This window comes from Phalacrocorax aristotelis, chromosome W (genome assembly GCF_949628215.1).
Source record: "Phalacrocorax aristotelis chromosome W, bGulAri2.1, whole genome shotgun sequence".
In the NCBI taxonomy this organism is placed as follows: Eukaryota; Metazoa; Chordata; class Aves; order Suliformes; family Phalacrocoracidae; genus Phalacrocorax; species Phalacrocorax aristotelis.
The window spans coordinates 13,227,069-13,242,587 of record NC_134310.1 but is presented as its reverse complement, the minus strand read 5'-3'; the positions used below and the strand labels follow the sequence as shown (position 1 = coordinate 13,242,587).

At 45.4% G+C, this 15,519-nt stretch overlaps 1 protein-coding gene across 7 annotated transcripts in view; it reads left to right on the top strand.

The window, feature by feature from the left end:
• The first annotated feature begins 2,974 nt into the window (after nt 1-2,974).
• Nucleotides 2,975-15,519, top strand: part of LOC142049329 (arrestin domain-containing protein 3-like) — a 50,452-nt gene continuing 37,907 nt past the window's right edge. For all 7 annotated transcript variants that reach the window (XR_012657682.1, XR_012657684.1, XR_012657683.1 and 4 more), the window contains exons 1-2: nt 2,975-3,485; nt 13,960-14,041. Coding sequence is in view for 4 of the 7 variants with exons in the window: in XM_075076942.1 (XP_074933043.1) it covers nt 3,206-3,485; nt 13,960-14,041 (362 nt within the window). In the remaining 3 variants the exon portion in view is untranslated. The remainder of the gene's footprint in view (nt 3,486-13,959; nt 14,042-15,519) is intronic.

The window sequence follows — 15,519 nt, the reverse complement described above, 5'->3', positions numbered from 1 at the left end:
GGGGGGTGGGGGGAGTGAGCAGCTGCGTGGTGCTTAATTGCTGACTGGGGCTAAACCACAACATCAGCCAATCACAGGGCTGCCTGAGAACACGTGGGTATGGCAATATCAAGAAATGGCCATCAGCCAATCACAGAGCAGCATGAAAACACATGGGTTTTATGGGTTTTTAGGTTTAACAAAATGGCAGCTCCCTGCCATAAAATGGCATCTAAAAAAAAAAAAAAAAAGTGTCCCTCTGTGTATGTAGGGGGAAGGGACTTCCTGGTCTGATGTACTTATGGGTAAACTGGAAGGGCCAACTGGTCCTGCCACCCAGTGGCAACAGACCACGTGACCAGAAGAGGGGGTGCGACCTCCAGGGCAAATGGTACACATGGTTGCGGGGCGGGAGGCAGCCATTACTTCTTATCTTGGATAAAAGTTGTCCCTATACTACTAACTAGTCACAAAACTGTGTCACTTTCACGTAAATCAGCACATCTGATCACTCAGGATAGCTTTTAATTAACTCAGAACAGCAACATATTAATATATGCAAATTAGGGAGCGTCAAAGATTGTGGATTTTTGCATTGCGTAGAAATCCAAATTTCCCAGAAATTTCAATGGACTCGGTTCTGTGTTTTTAGAAAAATATCCAAGAAGTCTGAACTACACCGGCAGCCCCAGAAACTGCTCTGAATTGCTGCTGTGCCACTGTTGCAGTGAAACTTAGATTTCTATCAGTGCTGTTCTCAACATATCCAATATGTATGAGAATTAGAGCTACCATTCACTCCATTTTCCACCAGACTATAATCCAGAAACTGGAAAGAGCTGTCTGCTGCCCAGCATGACATACAACCAGGGTTCCAACAGTCTGCATATTGCTCAAATCTAATATACTACAAGTTAGCTCACAAATGAAATGATCTTCCTAACGTTATCCCAAAAAGCAGTTTCGTTCGCCCAGTGTGCAAAACACCAAACTACACAGAGAGCAGAGGTATTTTATTCAAGTCATTTCTGCACAAAGATTGGTGCCAGGTGGTAACTCCACAAAGCTAGCACACCACACCGAGAAACTACAAGGCATTCATACAGTTAAATGTGTCAGTCACAGCTAATACTCACACCCCTCAGCTAATAATTGGTTAATTTCTCGCTTCAACTTAAAGGTACAGCACCCTTTTAATTTACCACGCATGCTCAGAGAGTAAGGGGCTTATTGGGGGCCATGATTTTTAGTATTGTAAGGAGGATAATTCACAAAAAAGGCACTTTGTTTTAGTTCTTATCAACATCCCAATTAGTTGTTCTACTTGACTATACACTTTATCACCTCATTGTCAGTGTCTTCTGAGGCAGGATGTGTGCTTTTATCAGTCTCTCAGCTCTCCTCAAGGATACAGCCATAAAACAAGCGCTTCCTTATCTCTCAGTTCCCATCTCTGGCAGTCAAATTCTGTTTTGCCAAGCTCTCATCGTTGATTGTTATGGCTTAGCAGAAAATTACATTTTCTTCAGGATATCACTAATAGCCTGAAATGCTTAGAACACATCCCAAATCATGGCACCAGCCATGTTATTCTGAAGTTGTGTGTCCAAATATGGCTTGGCAAGAGACAGCAATTCTACTGAGAGAGGAAGGCAAGTTAGGGCTATATTGTCTGTAGATCACATATAATGCGGGGGTGGGGGTGTTACACCAGCAAACCAAAATGTTTTATCCATCTCCAACAAGCCTGGAATGGGCAAACCTAGCAAGTATACAAAATACAGTATCTGTACTAAAAAAAAGAAAACCAAAACACTATAATGCCATATCCAAATTATGTAAGAAGGTCCCCTTCTTTATCAACACGTATATAAAAAAATCCATATGAATATCCACTTGGTTAGCAAGATTTGGGTCTTTAAACTTCGCAGATCTTTGAGGACCTGCAGAAGGTAACTGCTGTGTACTTTAAATTCTGTGCAGATCCACGCTGACAGAGGTACATGGTGATAACAAACCCAGAACTGGAAGGACAGGAATTGTGACCCTCCTGTCTGAACTCCATGAATGGAAGAAATGGCAACGGCACCACTGGGGGGGGGGGGGGGAAACACCATCAAAACCAAACAAACAACCAACCAGCACACCAAACAAAACCCAAAACAAACAAAAACCACCACCAAAACCAAACAGCAGCAAACGAACCAGACCCCAAACTAAGATACCGTAGAACAATTATATTTAGAAGAATTAACATAGGAAATTTCACCTAGATAGAGGCTTAAATGTTTACTTTTGCATAATGCCTCGCTTTTGTACCCTTACCCCTCAGTGAATACGGCAGGTGCTGCTGAGGGCGGGGCAAGAGGGGGAAGGGCCAGGCCGGCAAAGGCGGCCGTGCCCCGCTCACCTGTCGTCCTCGGCCCGTCTTCCTGCCTACAGCCTGCTCAGGGCTAGCCGCTCCGCGAACAAAAGTTTTGGGCGAGATCTGTAACTGAGTGACATGGCGAGCATTTCCGTGACAGAATCGTTGCTATTTTTGCTGTTAACCAGGCAACCCGTGGCTGAGGGGGAGAATCTGTGCCGGCCGCAGCCAGACTCCGGGACCCGGCGCTCACCACCCACTGCCCAATTTCAGCTGCCAGCTCCTTCTGAGACGCCTCCGGCCAGCCAGCCAGGGCCCCCAGGCCGTGTCAGGAAGTGAGACGAGACGAGACGTCGAAGCCCTCCGGACAAGGAGCCCTCACACCCCCCCGCCACAGACGTTTTTCTCTCAGTTGTCCAGTACCTATCTTAACATCGCACTGCGGGCTTGCAGCGGAATCCTAGCTCCACCAGGGAGTACTCTGGATCTCTGCGCGAGACTGGAGCTATAACAAAAGAAGATACACGCAAGCGACGGAGGAAACCGCTGCCACGACTCGACTCGCGCATGCGCGGTGGGGTTGTTTTTCACAAAGCTGTTCTTAAAGTGAGCTGGCAACGTGCAGACAGCTCCCTTTGTAAGGAGGCCGCAGCGCTGGGTGGTTGTTGCTATCACAATCGCAGTTGCTTGTTCCTACCCCCAGTTGTTCCGATTAGGTGTTTGTAGGGGACTTGCTGATCTTGTTGGCGGGCTCTTCGCGTGGCAGAGGCGTTGTTAAGTGTAAAGTGAAGATTGCATTTTGTATGAGACCTTGACTTTTTTTTTCCTTGCAGTATATTTTTATACACTTTGTTATAAAATATGGTGCTGGGGAAGGTGAAGAGTTTGACAATAAGCTTTGACTGTCTCAATGACAGCAATATCCCCGTCTATTCTAGTGGGGACACAGTCTCAGGAAGGGTCAATTTAGAAGTTACTGGGGAAGTTAGAGTGAAATCTCTTAAAATTCATGCAAGAGGACATGCAAAAGTACGTTGGACTGAATCTAGAAATGCTGGATCCAACACTGCCTATACACAAAATTACACTGAAGAAGTAGAGTATTTTAACCATAAGGACGTTCTACTCGGGCACGAAAGAGGTAAGCTTTTCACTTATTCATTCGCTACATGCAGACATCTTCCCGGAAAAAGACGTATCTTTGCATCGTCTTGGTTTATCCCTTTTTAATATGCAGTCTCATAGACTTTGCTGTTTCTAAAGATGAGGAAATGCCGGTTACGTTCTTAGGTTTTATTTTTGATTAGTTGAACATTTACATTAAAACCGTGTCGAGGTGCATTTTCGAAGTACCTGCAAACAGGACTTTCTTAAAATACCTGCATACAGTTTGGGGTTTTTTTGATCTGCAATGTCGGTTTTTTTTTTTTAGTGATATTAGCAGGATTTGTTTCTCCATGGGGAAAATAACTGTTAAGTCAAAACCAGATATGCAGTAAATTACTTTCTTGGTAGCATCCTATCGAATCATAAGTGTAATTAAAACATAACACTAGACTTTTTGACACATAATAGATACAGGTCTGACTTTCAGACTGATATGTGGTGATTTTTAAGGTTGGTTCATTGTTGGCAGATAAAAGATTCCCTGTGGCTATCACCACCCCACCTTCAATTTTCCATCTCTTCCTTTGTTGTAAACTAGTATACTTGTAAATTACTTTCATTTCTTTTATTCAGCTTCTCTATGGGGGACCCAAATGTAAAAATCTGTCTGAAAGGCCAAATAAGAGTTTATGGTTGTACGATTGGAGTATTGCTTCTGAGTTGGGGAGTTCTGGAACCTGGTCTGCTAAGCCCCTATAGAAACAGAAAGTGCCCTGCAAGTTCTCTTATTTTGTAATAATGGGGTATTATATTGTGAGTAGGATTGTAGGTCTGGAGTTTGCTAATCTATTGTTCGCATAGTTACATTGTGAAAGTATAAGGGACTCTAAGCTTTTTCTGAAGTTTCCACCCTTTGTTAGAAGCGGTTCAATCCTGTTTGGGACCGGGCCTGGGTAGAAAGAAGGGAGTACTCCTCTCAGCAGATTGGTTGCACACGTCGGGTGGTGGCGATGACTTAATCCCTAGTACAGGAAAATGTTAAAACTGATTACATAATTTGGGTCGGGTTTTTTGGTGTAGTGTTTTGTGGATATCTCTGGAGCAAGCTTAGCTACTTCAGCAAACCAAGAACGACCCTGGGAAAAAGACACAATTATGCTTGTTGGAAGAAAGCCGTGGGAGGAAGAGATAAAGCAGTAAAACACAAGAAGGAATGCATAGAATGTTGTGGTTTTGTACCCAGGTGTCTGTTAGCAATTAAACCCTGATCTTGCAGATAAAGAAGTTACTTATCATGTGTAAGCTATTTCTGTATAACAATGGAAAGGTACTGAAGCTCAACTACAGGCTGTTGCCTCAGCCACCTAGAGGGAGTAAAAGCTTGCTTAGCTTTAATAAAGTTGTCTTCGATTCACCACAGTCGGAGTCCATGCCTTTTAATACGCCACAGTGTTTTGTTTTTGTTTTAAATATGCAGCATACTTACTGCAGAGATCCTCCGCAGTAAAATGCAATTTTTAAACAAGTTCGACTCTAGGTTGCATCGAGCCTTTTATTAAGCACTTCTGAAATAAATGCTGTAGCAGAGGGGAGTTGCTATTGATTTTAATTATGTTATCGTGATGAAAGCAAACACGGGTCACTCATGAGGTGGCTTTGTAGCTCAAATGTTCTTTATACTGCCGCCTTAGAAATAATTCTCTCGTGAAAGTTCATTCACCTCTGATTTGCAGAGGACAGAAACGTGCAAACATGCTTGAGTCATTCGTAGCAGGATGTCTACTTACAAGTAGGAGGGCGACCTTATGCTTCTAAATGTCTGCTTAAGCAGCAGCAATGACTTTACATATGGACTGTAGCTCCAAATGCTGACCCTGATAGTAGGTGCTTGGCCTTGGCTGGAAAAGGGAACAAAAGGTGGCAGGGAAGGGACAGATCTGACACGTTCCGACACCAGAAGCGAGACAGGGTGCGCACCGCTGCATGTGCGGCACGTAAAAACGTAAAGCAGTTGTCCCGGGACACCACTGCCCCTCCCTCGGCTGCAGGGGCAGAACTGCGAACGCTCGCTGCACGCAGTGGAGTTTAACTCAACACCTCGTACCCTAGCATAGTCCGGAAGGCCACGCCCTGTCCTCGCATTGTCATTGGCCTGCTGGGGTTTGTTAGCCTATTGCTAAGGCGATGCCAGCCGCTGATTATAGGGGGCTGGGACGCGGGGGAAGAGCTGAGGGAGCAGGTTCCTCTGCCCGCACTCTGATGTGTGCTGGGGGTGGGGCGGATGGTCTCTGGCTACCCCGAGGTCAGCCCTGTGCAGGGTTGGGGCCCCACTTCCCTGAGGAGTTACAGAGTATGCACGGTGGGGGAGGGCACTAGCTGTGAAGCAAGGAGTACAAGTTTACTTTGCTGGGAGGCTTGGGGGGGTGGTGGTGTGTTTCAATTCAGCAGCTACTGCTTTCTCCCTTGCTGCCTGCCTTCCCCACCACCCCCCACCCCTGATTATAGATCCGATCGCGGCCTTGGTAGGACGCTGGGGATGCTGCACTGCTAAGGGGAGGAGTGCTGTCACCCTGGTCACTTTTTGTTGGGAACGGGGCCTGCCTGGCAAATGTCGGCCTTGACGGCTCAGAGGGCATGCTGCTTTTCTTGGGAAAACCCAACTCTGGGGACAGACAGAAGCATTCAAGCTCCTGCAGTGCATGTCTACTGGGCCAGCAAGGGGCTGTGAGCAGGGCCAGCCACTGGCACACGTGGTCCTGAAGCCTCTCACAACCCTCACTCGGTTGTCTTTCCCCTCCCACACTTCCAGCCAGTGCTATCTGTAATCGCCTTTCAGTAATGGTCAGCACATGCTCCTGAGAGAAGTGCAGGATTGGGGTGTCACCTTGCATGTAGCATAGGGCAGGTTGGGGGAAGCCAGCAGCCATAGCCCTGTGGTATGAGGAGACCAGAGGGTGAGGCATGGGTGGTGCCCCTCCCTCTCTCCTTACCTCTGCAATAGTCAGGCTAGGCTGTGAGCAGAGTTGCTGAGCAAATGTGGTGGGGTGTAATGTATACTGTATGTATATGAGTGGCTGGCAGGGGATCTGCTCGCACCTGTTCAGGCCAGTCTTCTGCTCCAGCCTGGTCTGTGTTTGACAGCTCAGTACTTGTTTACCACAGTTCTACTGCTGCTCAGGCTCAGTAGAACTGCTGATCTGGCAGGAAGGAAGTGGAGAGGGGATGAAAAAAGTTATGTGCAAGGAAATTTTTTTTTTTACTTTCCTTTTAAAAACAAACAAATGTCCAAGTATTTTTTAACAAAAAAAGCATTATACACATTGTACTCCTTCAGTGTATTGAAGATTGTTATTTCATGACATTATGTGCTGTTGTGGTTTAGCTGGCAACTCAGCCCATCACAGGCGCTTCCTCACTCCCCCACCAGTGGGGTGTCACATGGTATGGAATAACTATCCCATTGGCCAGTCAGGGTCAGCTCCCCTGGCTGTGGCCCTGCCCCTCCCAGCCTCCTGCCCACATGGCAGAGAATGGGAAGCTACTGGAAAGGTCACTGACCACCACAGGCACTACAGTGAAGAAAATTAACCCCTTCGCAGCCAAAACCAGCACCTTCTCCATGCCTTATTTCATATCATCTACACCATGCCCAGGTCCCATACGATCCAATGCAACCTTATCAACCACCACCCCTCCCCTTCCCATCCTTTGATGTAACACAAAGACATCATTCCCTCAGTTTATGGACCTTCCCTGTAAAATGTCCATAAAAATGTCCACTGAGTTCACCCAGTCCATGACTCTGGGCTCCATCTGTTGTATTAGTCTTTCAGGGTGGGAGAGATGGTGTGTGTGTGGCATTGGGCTGCTACATAACAAGTCAGTCATCGTTCCATGACTGCTGCACTTCGCTTGTTTCATCAAAGTTTATCTTCCATGGATTGGGAGGTTTGTACTACGATATTGATAGAACACCAAGATGACACACAATATTATATAGCAGTTCACATTGTGCCATTCAGTTCATTGACTGTTTTTGCCCAAAATCAAATCCCCTTGAGGCACACATTGGACTTCTCCATCCTCCTGCATCACCCACCAAGTGCACCCAGATCCTCAAGCAAAAGCAATCCCATGAATGGGTTTGCCTTTGCTGGAGGCAGGAAGAACCCAGACTGTTTTCGCCAGCATATTTTTTATGTGCACTACAGGGACTCTATCCCCTTCCACAGTATGTAGGATTTCTGACTGGGCAGGGCCAGCTTGATTGGCAGATCCCCTCATGTTGACTGACCCAGGTGGCTTTTGCTAAATGTGTATGCCAGTGATTGAATGCTCCACCCATCCATTGCTCTCAGTTTAGTTTTTAACAGTCCATTGTACTGTTCAATTTTCCCAGAGGCTGGTGCGTGATAGGGGATGTGATACACCCACTCAATGCCGTGCTCTTTGGCCCAGGTGTCTATGAGGTTATTTAGGAAATGAGTCCCGTTTTCTGACTCAATTCTCCCTGGGGTGCCATGTCGCCACAGGACTTGTTTCTAAAGACCCAGGATAGTGTTCCGGGCAGCGGCACAGGGGACAGGATATGTTTCCAGCAAGCCAGTCGTTGTTTCTACCATTGTAAGCACATGGCGCTTGCCGTGGCAGGTTTGTGGAAGTGTCATATAGTCAATTTGCCAGGCCTCCCCATATTTATATTTCAGCTATCATCCCCCATACCACAGAGGCTTTACCCGCTTCGCTTGCTTGCTTGCGGCGCATGTTTCACATTCGTGGATAGCCTGTGCAGTAGTGTCCATGCTCAAGTCCACCCCTTGATCACAAGCCCGCCTGTATGTTGCATCTTTCCCTTGATGGCCTGAGGTGTCATGGGCCCACCGAGCTAGAAATAGTTCAGCCTTATGTTGCCAGTCCAGATCCACCTCAGCCACTTCAATCTTAGCAGCCTGATCCACCTGCTGGTTGTTCCGACATTCTTCAGTGGCCTCTTGGGGATGTGAGCATCCACATGACGTACCTTTACAACCAGTTTCTCTACCTGGCCAGCAATATCTTGCCATGATGCGGCAGCCCAGATGGGTTTGCCTCTGTGCTGCCAGTTGCTTTGCTTCCACTGCCGTAACCAGCCCCACAGGACACTTGCCACCATCTAGGAGTCAGTATAGAGATAGAGCACTGGCCGCTTTTCTTGTTCAGCAATGCCTAAGGCCAGCTGGATGGATGGACTCCATACAGCAGCCTTCCATCTCCTGTGCTTTCCCACAAGGCGACAGGACCCATCAGTAAACAGGGCATATTGCTTCTCATCTTCTGACAGTTTGTTATACAGTGGGGCTTCTTCAGCACGTGTCACCTCCTCCTCCGGTGATATTCCAAAGACTTTGCCTTCTGGCCAGTCCATGATCACTTCCAATATTCCTGGGCGACTGGGGTTTCCTACTCGAGCCTGCTGGGTGATCAGGGAAACCCATTTACTCCACGTAGCATCAGTTGCATGGTGTCTAGAGGGGACGTTTCCTTTGAACATCCAGCACAGCACCGGCAGTCAGGATGCCAGGAGCAGCTGTGCATCAGTACCAACCACTTCTGAAGCAGCTCAAACCCTTTCATATGCTGCCAGTATCTGTTTTTCAGTTGGAGTATACCGGGCTTTGGACCCTCTGTATCCCCGACTCCAAAACCCTAGGGTTTGACCTTGGGTCTCCCCTGGTGCTTTCTGCCAGAGGCTCCAGGTAGGGCCATTCTCCCCAGCTGTGGTGTAGAGCACATTTTTTACATCTTGTCCTGCCTGGACTGGCCCAAGAGCTACTGCATGAACTATTTCCTGTTTAGTGTGGTCAGAGGATTGTCATTGCTTAGGGCCCCATTTGAAATCATTCTTCCTCCGGGTCACTTTATGGAGAGGGCTTACGATCGTATTTCTATTTCGAATATGCATTCTACAAAAACCCACAACACCCAAGAAAGCTTGTGTTTCCTTTTTGCTAGTTGGTGGAGACATGGCTGCTATGTTGTTGATCACATCCATTGGGATCTGATGACGTCCATCTTGCCATTTGATTCCTAAAAACTGGATCTCTTGTGCGGGTCCCTTCACCTTACTTGGTTTTATGGCAACAGCAGCTTTCAGAAGGATTTGGACTGTTTTCTCTCTTTCTCAAAAACTTCTTCCGCTGTGTTGCCCCACACAATGATGTCATCAATGTATTGTATGTGTTCTGGAGCTTTTCCCTGTTCCAGTACAGTCTGAATCAGTCCATGGCAAATGGTAGGACTGTGTTTCCACCCCTGGGGCAGTCGATTCCAGGTGTACTAGACGCCCCTCCATGTGAAAGCAAACTGTGGCCTGCACTCTGCTGCCAGAGGGATGGAGAAGAATGCATAAGCAATATCAGTTGTGGCATACCACTCGGCTGCCTTTGACTCCAGTTCGTATTGAAGTTCTAGCATGTCTGGCACAGCAGCACTCAACGGTGGAGTGACTTCGTTCAGGCCACGATAGTCTACTGTTAGTCTCCACTCTCCATTAGACTTCCGCACTGGCCATATGGGACTGTTAGAGGGTGAGTGGGTCTTACTGATGACTCCTTGGCTCCTCAGTTGGTGAATGAGCTCATGGATGGGAATCAGGGATTCTTGGTTGGTGCGATATTGCTGCAGGTGCACTGTTGTGGTGGCGATTGGCACCTGTTGTTCTTTGACCCTCAGCAACCCCACAACAGAAGGGTCTTTCGAGAGGCCAGGCAAGGTAGACAGCTGTTTAATTTCCTCCATCTCCAAGGCAGCTACACCAAAAGCCCACTTTTACCCTTTTGGGTCCTTGAAATACCCTCTCCTGAGACAGTCTATGCCAAGGATGCACGGAGTCTCTGGGCCAGTCACAATGGGGTGCTTTTGTCACTCATTCCCGGTGAGGCTCACTTCGGCCTCCAGTACAGTTAGCTCTTGGGATCCCCCTGTCACTCCAGCAATACTGATGGTTTCTGCCCCTATGTAGTTTGGTGGCATTGGGGTGCACTGTGCAAGAGCATCCACTAAAGCTTTATACTCCTGTGGGTCAAATGTGTCAGGCCATCGGATCCACGCAGTCCAGTAAGCCTGGTTATCCCTTTCCTCCACCTGGCTGGAGGCAGGGCCCCTCTAGTCCTGATCATGGCATTCACAACTCACTTCCTGTGAACATGGATCAAGAGTCTCTATATTAAGCTCAGAAATAAAATCAGCGCTTCTATTCCTCTGTCTGGGGACCTGCTCACTGGAAATTGGAGCAGCAACTTCCATGGAAGAAACTCCCTGCGTGATTGTTTTTCTTTGCCGCTCACGTACCCGTGCCTCTTGGGTACCATAGGGTGCCCCGTTATGTGTATCCTCTCCTTGGAGCAAAAGGATGCTTATTCCTAACAGCTGAGACACTACTCTGTCGAGGTGGGGAGCAGGACATATCTTCTTTGAGTTGCTGGACCTCTTGGGATAGTTTCTCTACAGCAGAGACGAGCAAGGAAGAGATATTTGTTTCGTAATCCCAGAGTCTCAATCACCTCTGCCACTGTTGGTGCCTCGTCCTCTCTCCAGGACATTACTGCCAATGAGTTTGCATACGAGGATGGTGCGCTCCGTACAAACTTCCGCCACATGGGTCGTGTGCACTCGGCTTCATCTGGATCTTTGGATGACCGTTGATCGTCCAGGTCACCATAAATCACCTCAAGCACAGCTAATTCCCTTAGATGCTGGATACCTTTCTCCATAGTTGTGTTTTTTCCTAGGCAATATGTAACATCATCTTTAAAGGGATACCTTTCCTTCACTCTGGACAGGAGTCACCTCCAGAGACTGAGGTCTTGTGTTCTTTTTCCAAATCTTTGTCAATGCCCCCTTCCCCAGAAAGGGATCCCAGTTTTTTGGCTTCTTTTCTCCTCTAATTCCAGGCTACTGGCCCCATTATCCCAGCATCGGAGCAGCCAGGTGACAATGTGCTCACCTGAACAACGGCTGAAATCTTTCCGTATATCTCGCAACTCACTCAAAGACAGGGATCGGATGGTCTCTATTTCATTTATTACTTCTTCCTCCTTTCCTCGTGACGGCCCTGCTTTTTCATCATCCTGTTCTAAACGAGTTGACATCCACTTCCAAAATTTCTTCTTGTGTTTGGGCGTGACTGATACTGGCACGGGTTGATTGTTTGACTTGGCCACAGTGCTTGTTATGGAGGTTTGAGTGGCCGCAGTGCCTGTCACTTTGCCTTTCAATCCAGAGACATTCTCTTCCCCTTGGGAGCACTGAATACTGTTGAGCAGGGTTCAGTAGCCATGGGCCAGGCCCCAGCACATTGCAGTTACCTGTGTGTCTCTGGAGTTCCCAGTGTAACAACATACTTTCTCCAAGTATTCTACTAGTTTTTTAGGATTCTGCACTTGTTCGGGGGTGAAACTCCAAAACACTGGGGGTGCCCACTGCCCTAGGTATTTGCCCATGCTATCCCACATGCCCTGCCACTCGTAACTATCAAGCCTCGGGGCAGATTTCTGGGTGATATTCTTAAGTTGCTTAGTCAAAACCAAAACAACATGCCCAAAACCTAACAATAAGTGCATCTTAACCACCCAAAGATGTTCAAGATACAAAAAGGTTGTTGTAATAAAGGCAGAGACATCATAGAACAAAGTTGCAAAGGTACTATTCTGTATTTCCTCCATATAAAATCTTTCAGAGGAGGAGGTATAATTGCTAATTGCCTCAACAAGGTGGCATCCAAAGTACAGTAATGGTTTTAGCAAAAACGTCATATAACAGATAAAGCTGAAAACGAGTGTTTGCATAACAAATCTTGTAGGCAAAACGTTACTAATCACAGCAGAACACAGCAGACTCAACAAACCAACACCAGTCTTTAACACAAACTGCAAAAATGAGAACATGGTGCTGTGACTAGCAGCTGTTGTTATGTCCAACCCTTGAGCCCCACATTGGGCACCATAAGATGACTGTTGTGGTTTAGCTAGCAAGTCAGTCCCACACAGTCGCTCGCTCCCCCACTGGTGGGATGGGGGAAGAGAATTTGAAGGGTAAAGCTTGTGGGTTGAGATAATAACAGTTTAATAGTTAAAGTAAAACAACAACACAATGGAAAGGAAAGCAACCAGAGGTGCAAAACCCAGGGGGGTGGGATGAACCACCAAAACAAACCACACCCAACACCACACCTCCACAAGTTATGACTGCCCCCCTTAATATACTGGTCATGGTGTCACATGGTGTGGAATGAGCATCCCATTGGCCAGTCAGGGTCAGCTTCCCTGGCTGTGGCCCCATCCCTCCCAACCTCCTGTCCATGTGGCAGAGCATGGGAAGCTGGAAAGTTCCCTGACCGCCACCAGCGCTACAGTGAAGAGAATTAACCCCTTCTCAGCTAAAACCAGCAGATGTGCTGAGGATGCATTTGTGTAAGTAGTGTTCTAGTGGTCTTATAGTTTTGCATGGGTTTGTTTCAGTATTACTGGTGTACTAAAGAAATTAGAGCATCAGCATTTTTGTGGGGCAGTGGGAACTTAAAAAAAATTTTAAAAAAATCTTAAAATGTACCAAAATTCCTTCATGATGTTTCAGAGTGCTAACAATAGGTAGCATCTTTTGCATAATACCAATAAATGTGTTTTTATTACCCCAACTGTCTTGTATGCGAGATGCTAAATTATTTTTTCTAAATAACTTTCTGTTTTAATGGGATCAGCATTTTTTCCTGGTTTTATGGTAATTATATCAGAACAAACCACAAATTTGTTGGAGCCTTTAAAGCAATACAAGGAGTCATGACTATAAACCAACTCAGCTTTCTTTTTGAAATTAGGTAATGTTTGGGTCTTTGCTATCCAAGCAAAATGGAGCTGAATGTTGAATTTTGGATACATTAGCTCTAAACAACATTAATTGGGCAGCTTGCTACCTTTTGTGCCCCTGAATTTGTTTGGTACTTTCTAGGTGGTACTTGTGCACTTTTTAAAAAAATCCATTTTTGGACACTTGCTAGGCAGGAGGTAGAAGGAAGCTGAATTACTAAATTTATTAGGTTAATGTAGCAGACAATACTAAGATCACCTAATACTATTAGAGAGCTCTATTTCATTTTAAGCTTTAACTAGAAATCATACTGGAAAGCAAGAGTTTCCATTACAGATCTTTCAGGCAGACCCTGAAATGGCAGCAGTTACAACTATGTCGGTACTCAGAATCGAGATCATAAAAGTAGAAGTTAACTTGTTTTAATTTATGTAAGGTGAATCTTGGAATCTCACCTAACCTTAAAAATTCTGCAGCCATACATCACATCTAGCAATTAATATAAATGGACTGGAGAGACTTGTTTGTGGGACACTGCGTTCTTAGTATTGTAAAGAATGTAAATGTAAAGAATCCCTCTTATTCTGGAAAAGAAAACTATATAATATATTATGCTGTGTAAAATGTTCACAGGTGGAATAGCATATTGGGTTTTTCCCTCCTAGATGATGACAATTCTGAAGAAGGCCTTCACACCATTTGTTCAGGAAGGCATGAATATGCATTCAGCTTTGAGCTTCCACAGATGTAAGTACTTACATGCAGTACACAGCTTGTGTGAGAGAAGGCTAAGATACATACCTGCTTAAGAAAAATTCTTGTGGGTGGGTGGAGTTGTGCTCAGACATGCAGCAGAGGACATAATCTCATTAAATGGAAGAGGTTGCTTTAAAACTGGTTAAGAGTTTTTCACAAAACAGGAGCTCGTTGTTGCCCAGTTGGTTACTTCCTTTTTTGACCGAGGTCTATTGGCTTGTTATGTCTTGTAGTATTTTACCCCTTCACAGGAGAAGGGAGGGGAATTTGTGTCACTTGAGTCCTGCAGAGTGGCTGAGGTATCTTCTAAATGAAACAAGATTTTACTGGAACCATGCAGGCCATCAGAACTAGTGATAAAATAACAGCTTAACTGTTCTGGCTCAGTCTGAAAGAGATGTGGCAAGCTTAACCACATTTGAACAAAATAAGAGATTTTTTTTTCCCCTATTTTAAATAGGATATATGTGCTCAGGCTGGCCTTTATGCAAAAAGCCAGGATGGAAATAAGCAAATGGATGGGTAGATGAAGCAAGAAACATTCCCATGCCTAATCTTGCTTGTCTCCGAAAGCAAAGGTGAAGCAAGAGCGATAGCAGAAGTCTTAAGATAAATTGCCACATGCACACAAAAACGTTTGAGGTGTCTAATGTATACATTGTGAAGGGAAGATTTATACGTAGAGGAGTTACCAACATGGAAATTAGCTAACACACAAGTTCCAGGAAAATTAAATATAAAGGAACAGAGAGAGTGTCTAGAAATAGATGAAAGAAGGGAGGCAGGAGGAGCCTCTTACTATAAAAGCCAAGTACTGAAGTTATTAAGGTTAAAAAAAGTTGGCAGAATATTAGACTAATACCTAATATTAAAGCTAATAAACCATTTGCTTATTAGAGGGACTGGCTTAAGCAGAACCTGTAGATGATAAATGCTTTTACGGATCAGTTTCAGTGAATAGCATAGGGCTTTACAGTAGATATTATTGGAACACTGAAGAAGGCTCATATATATGGAGACTTTTAAATTGACTTCTAAGGGTCATATGAAAATCATCCATAAGAAGTGATAAGGATGATACCGATATTCCCTTGAGTTGGGAGGGATGTTCAAATATGAAAGAACAAAACAGTGTATGTGAATATGGAATATTATGTTTGAGATTCAATAGATGACCAGTAAAACAGCACAAACATTGATTAAAACACTAAAATTCTTTTGAAGTGACTTGAAGGAATAACTATGAAGCCATCTTTGATAATACTGAAGAAATGAAGGCTGGTAATAAAAGGCCTGAAGAACACTAGTTTGATGCTGCCTCCTTACTGTTTCTTCTTCTATTTTGTATCCATAGAATATTTCTAAAATGTATTTAAAACAAAACCAATGTGGTGGGTTGACCTTGGCTGGCTGCCAGTCCTCCATGCAGTCGTACTCTCACTCCTCTTCATTGACAGGGCAGGGAGAAA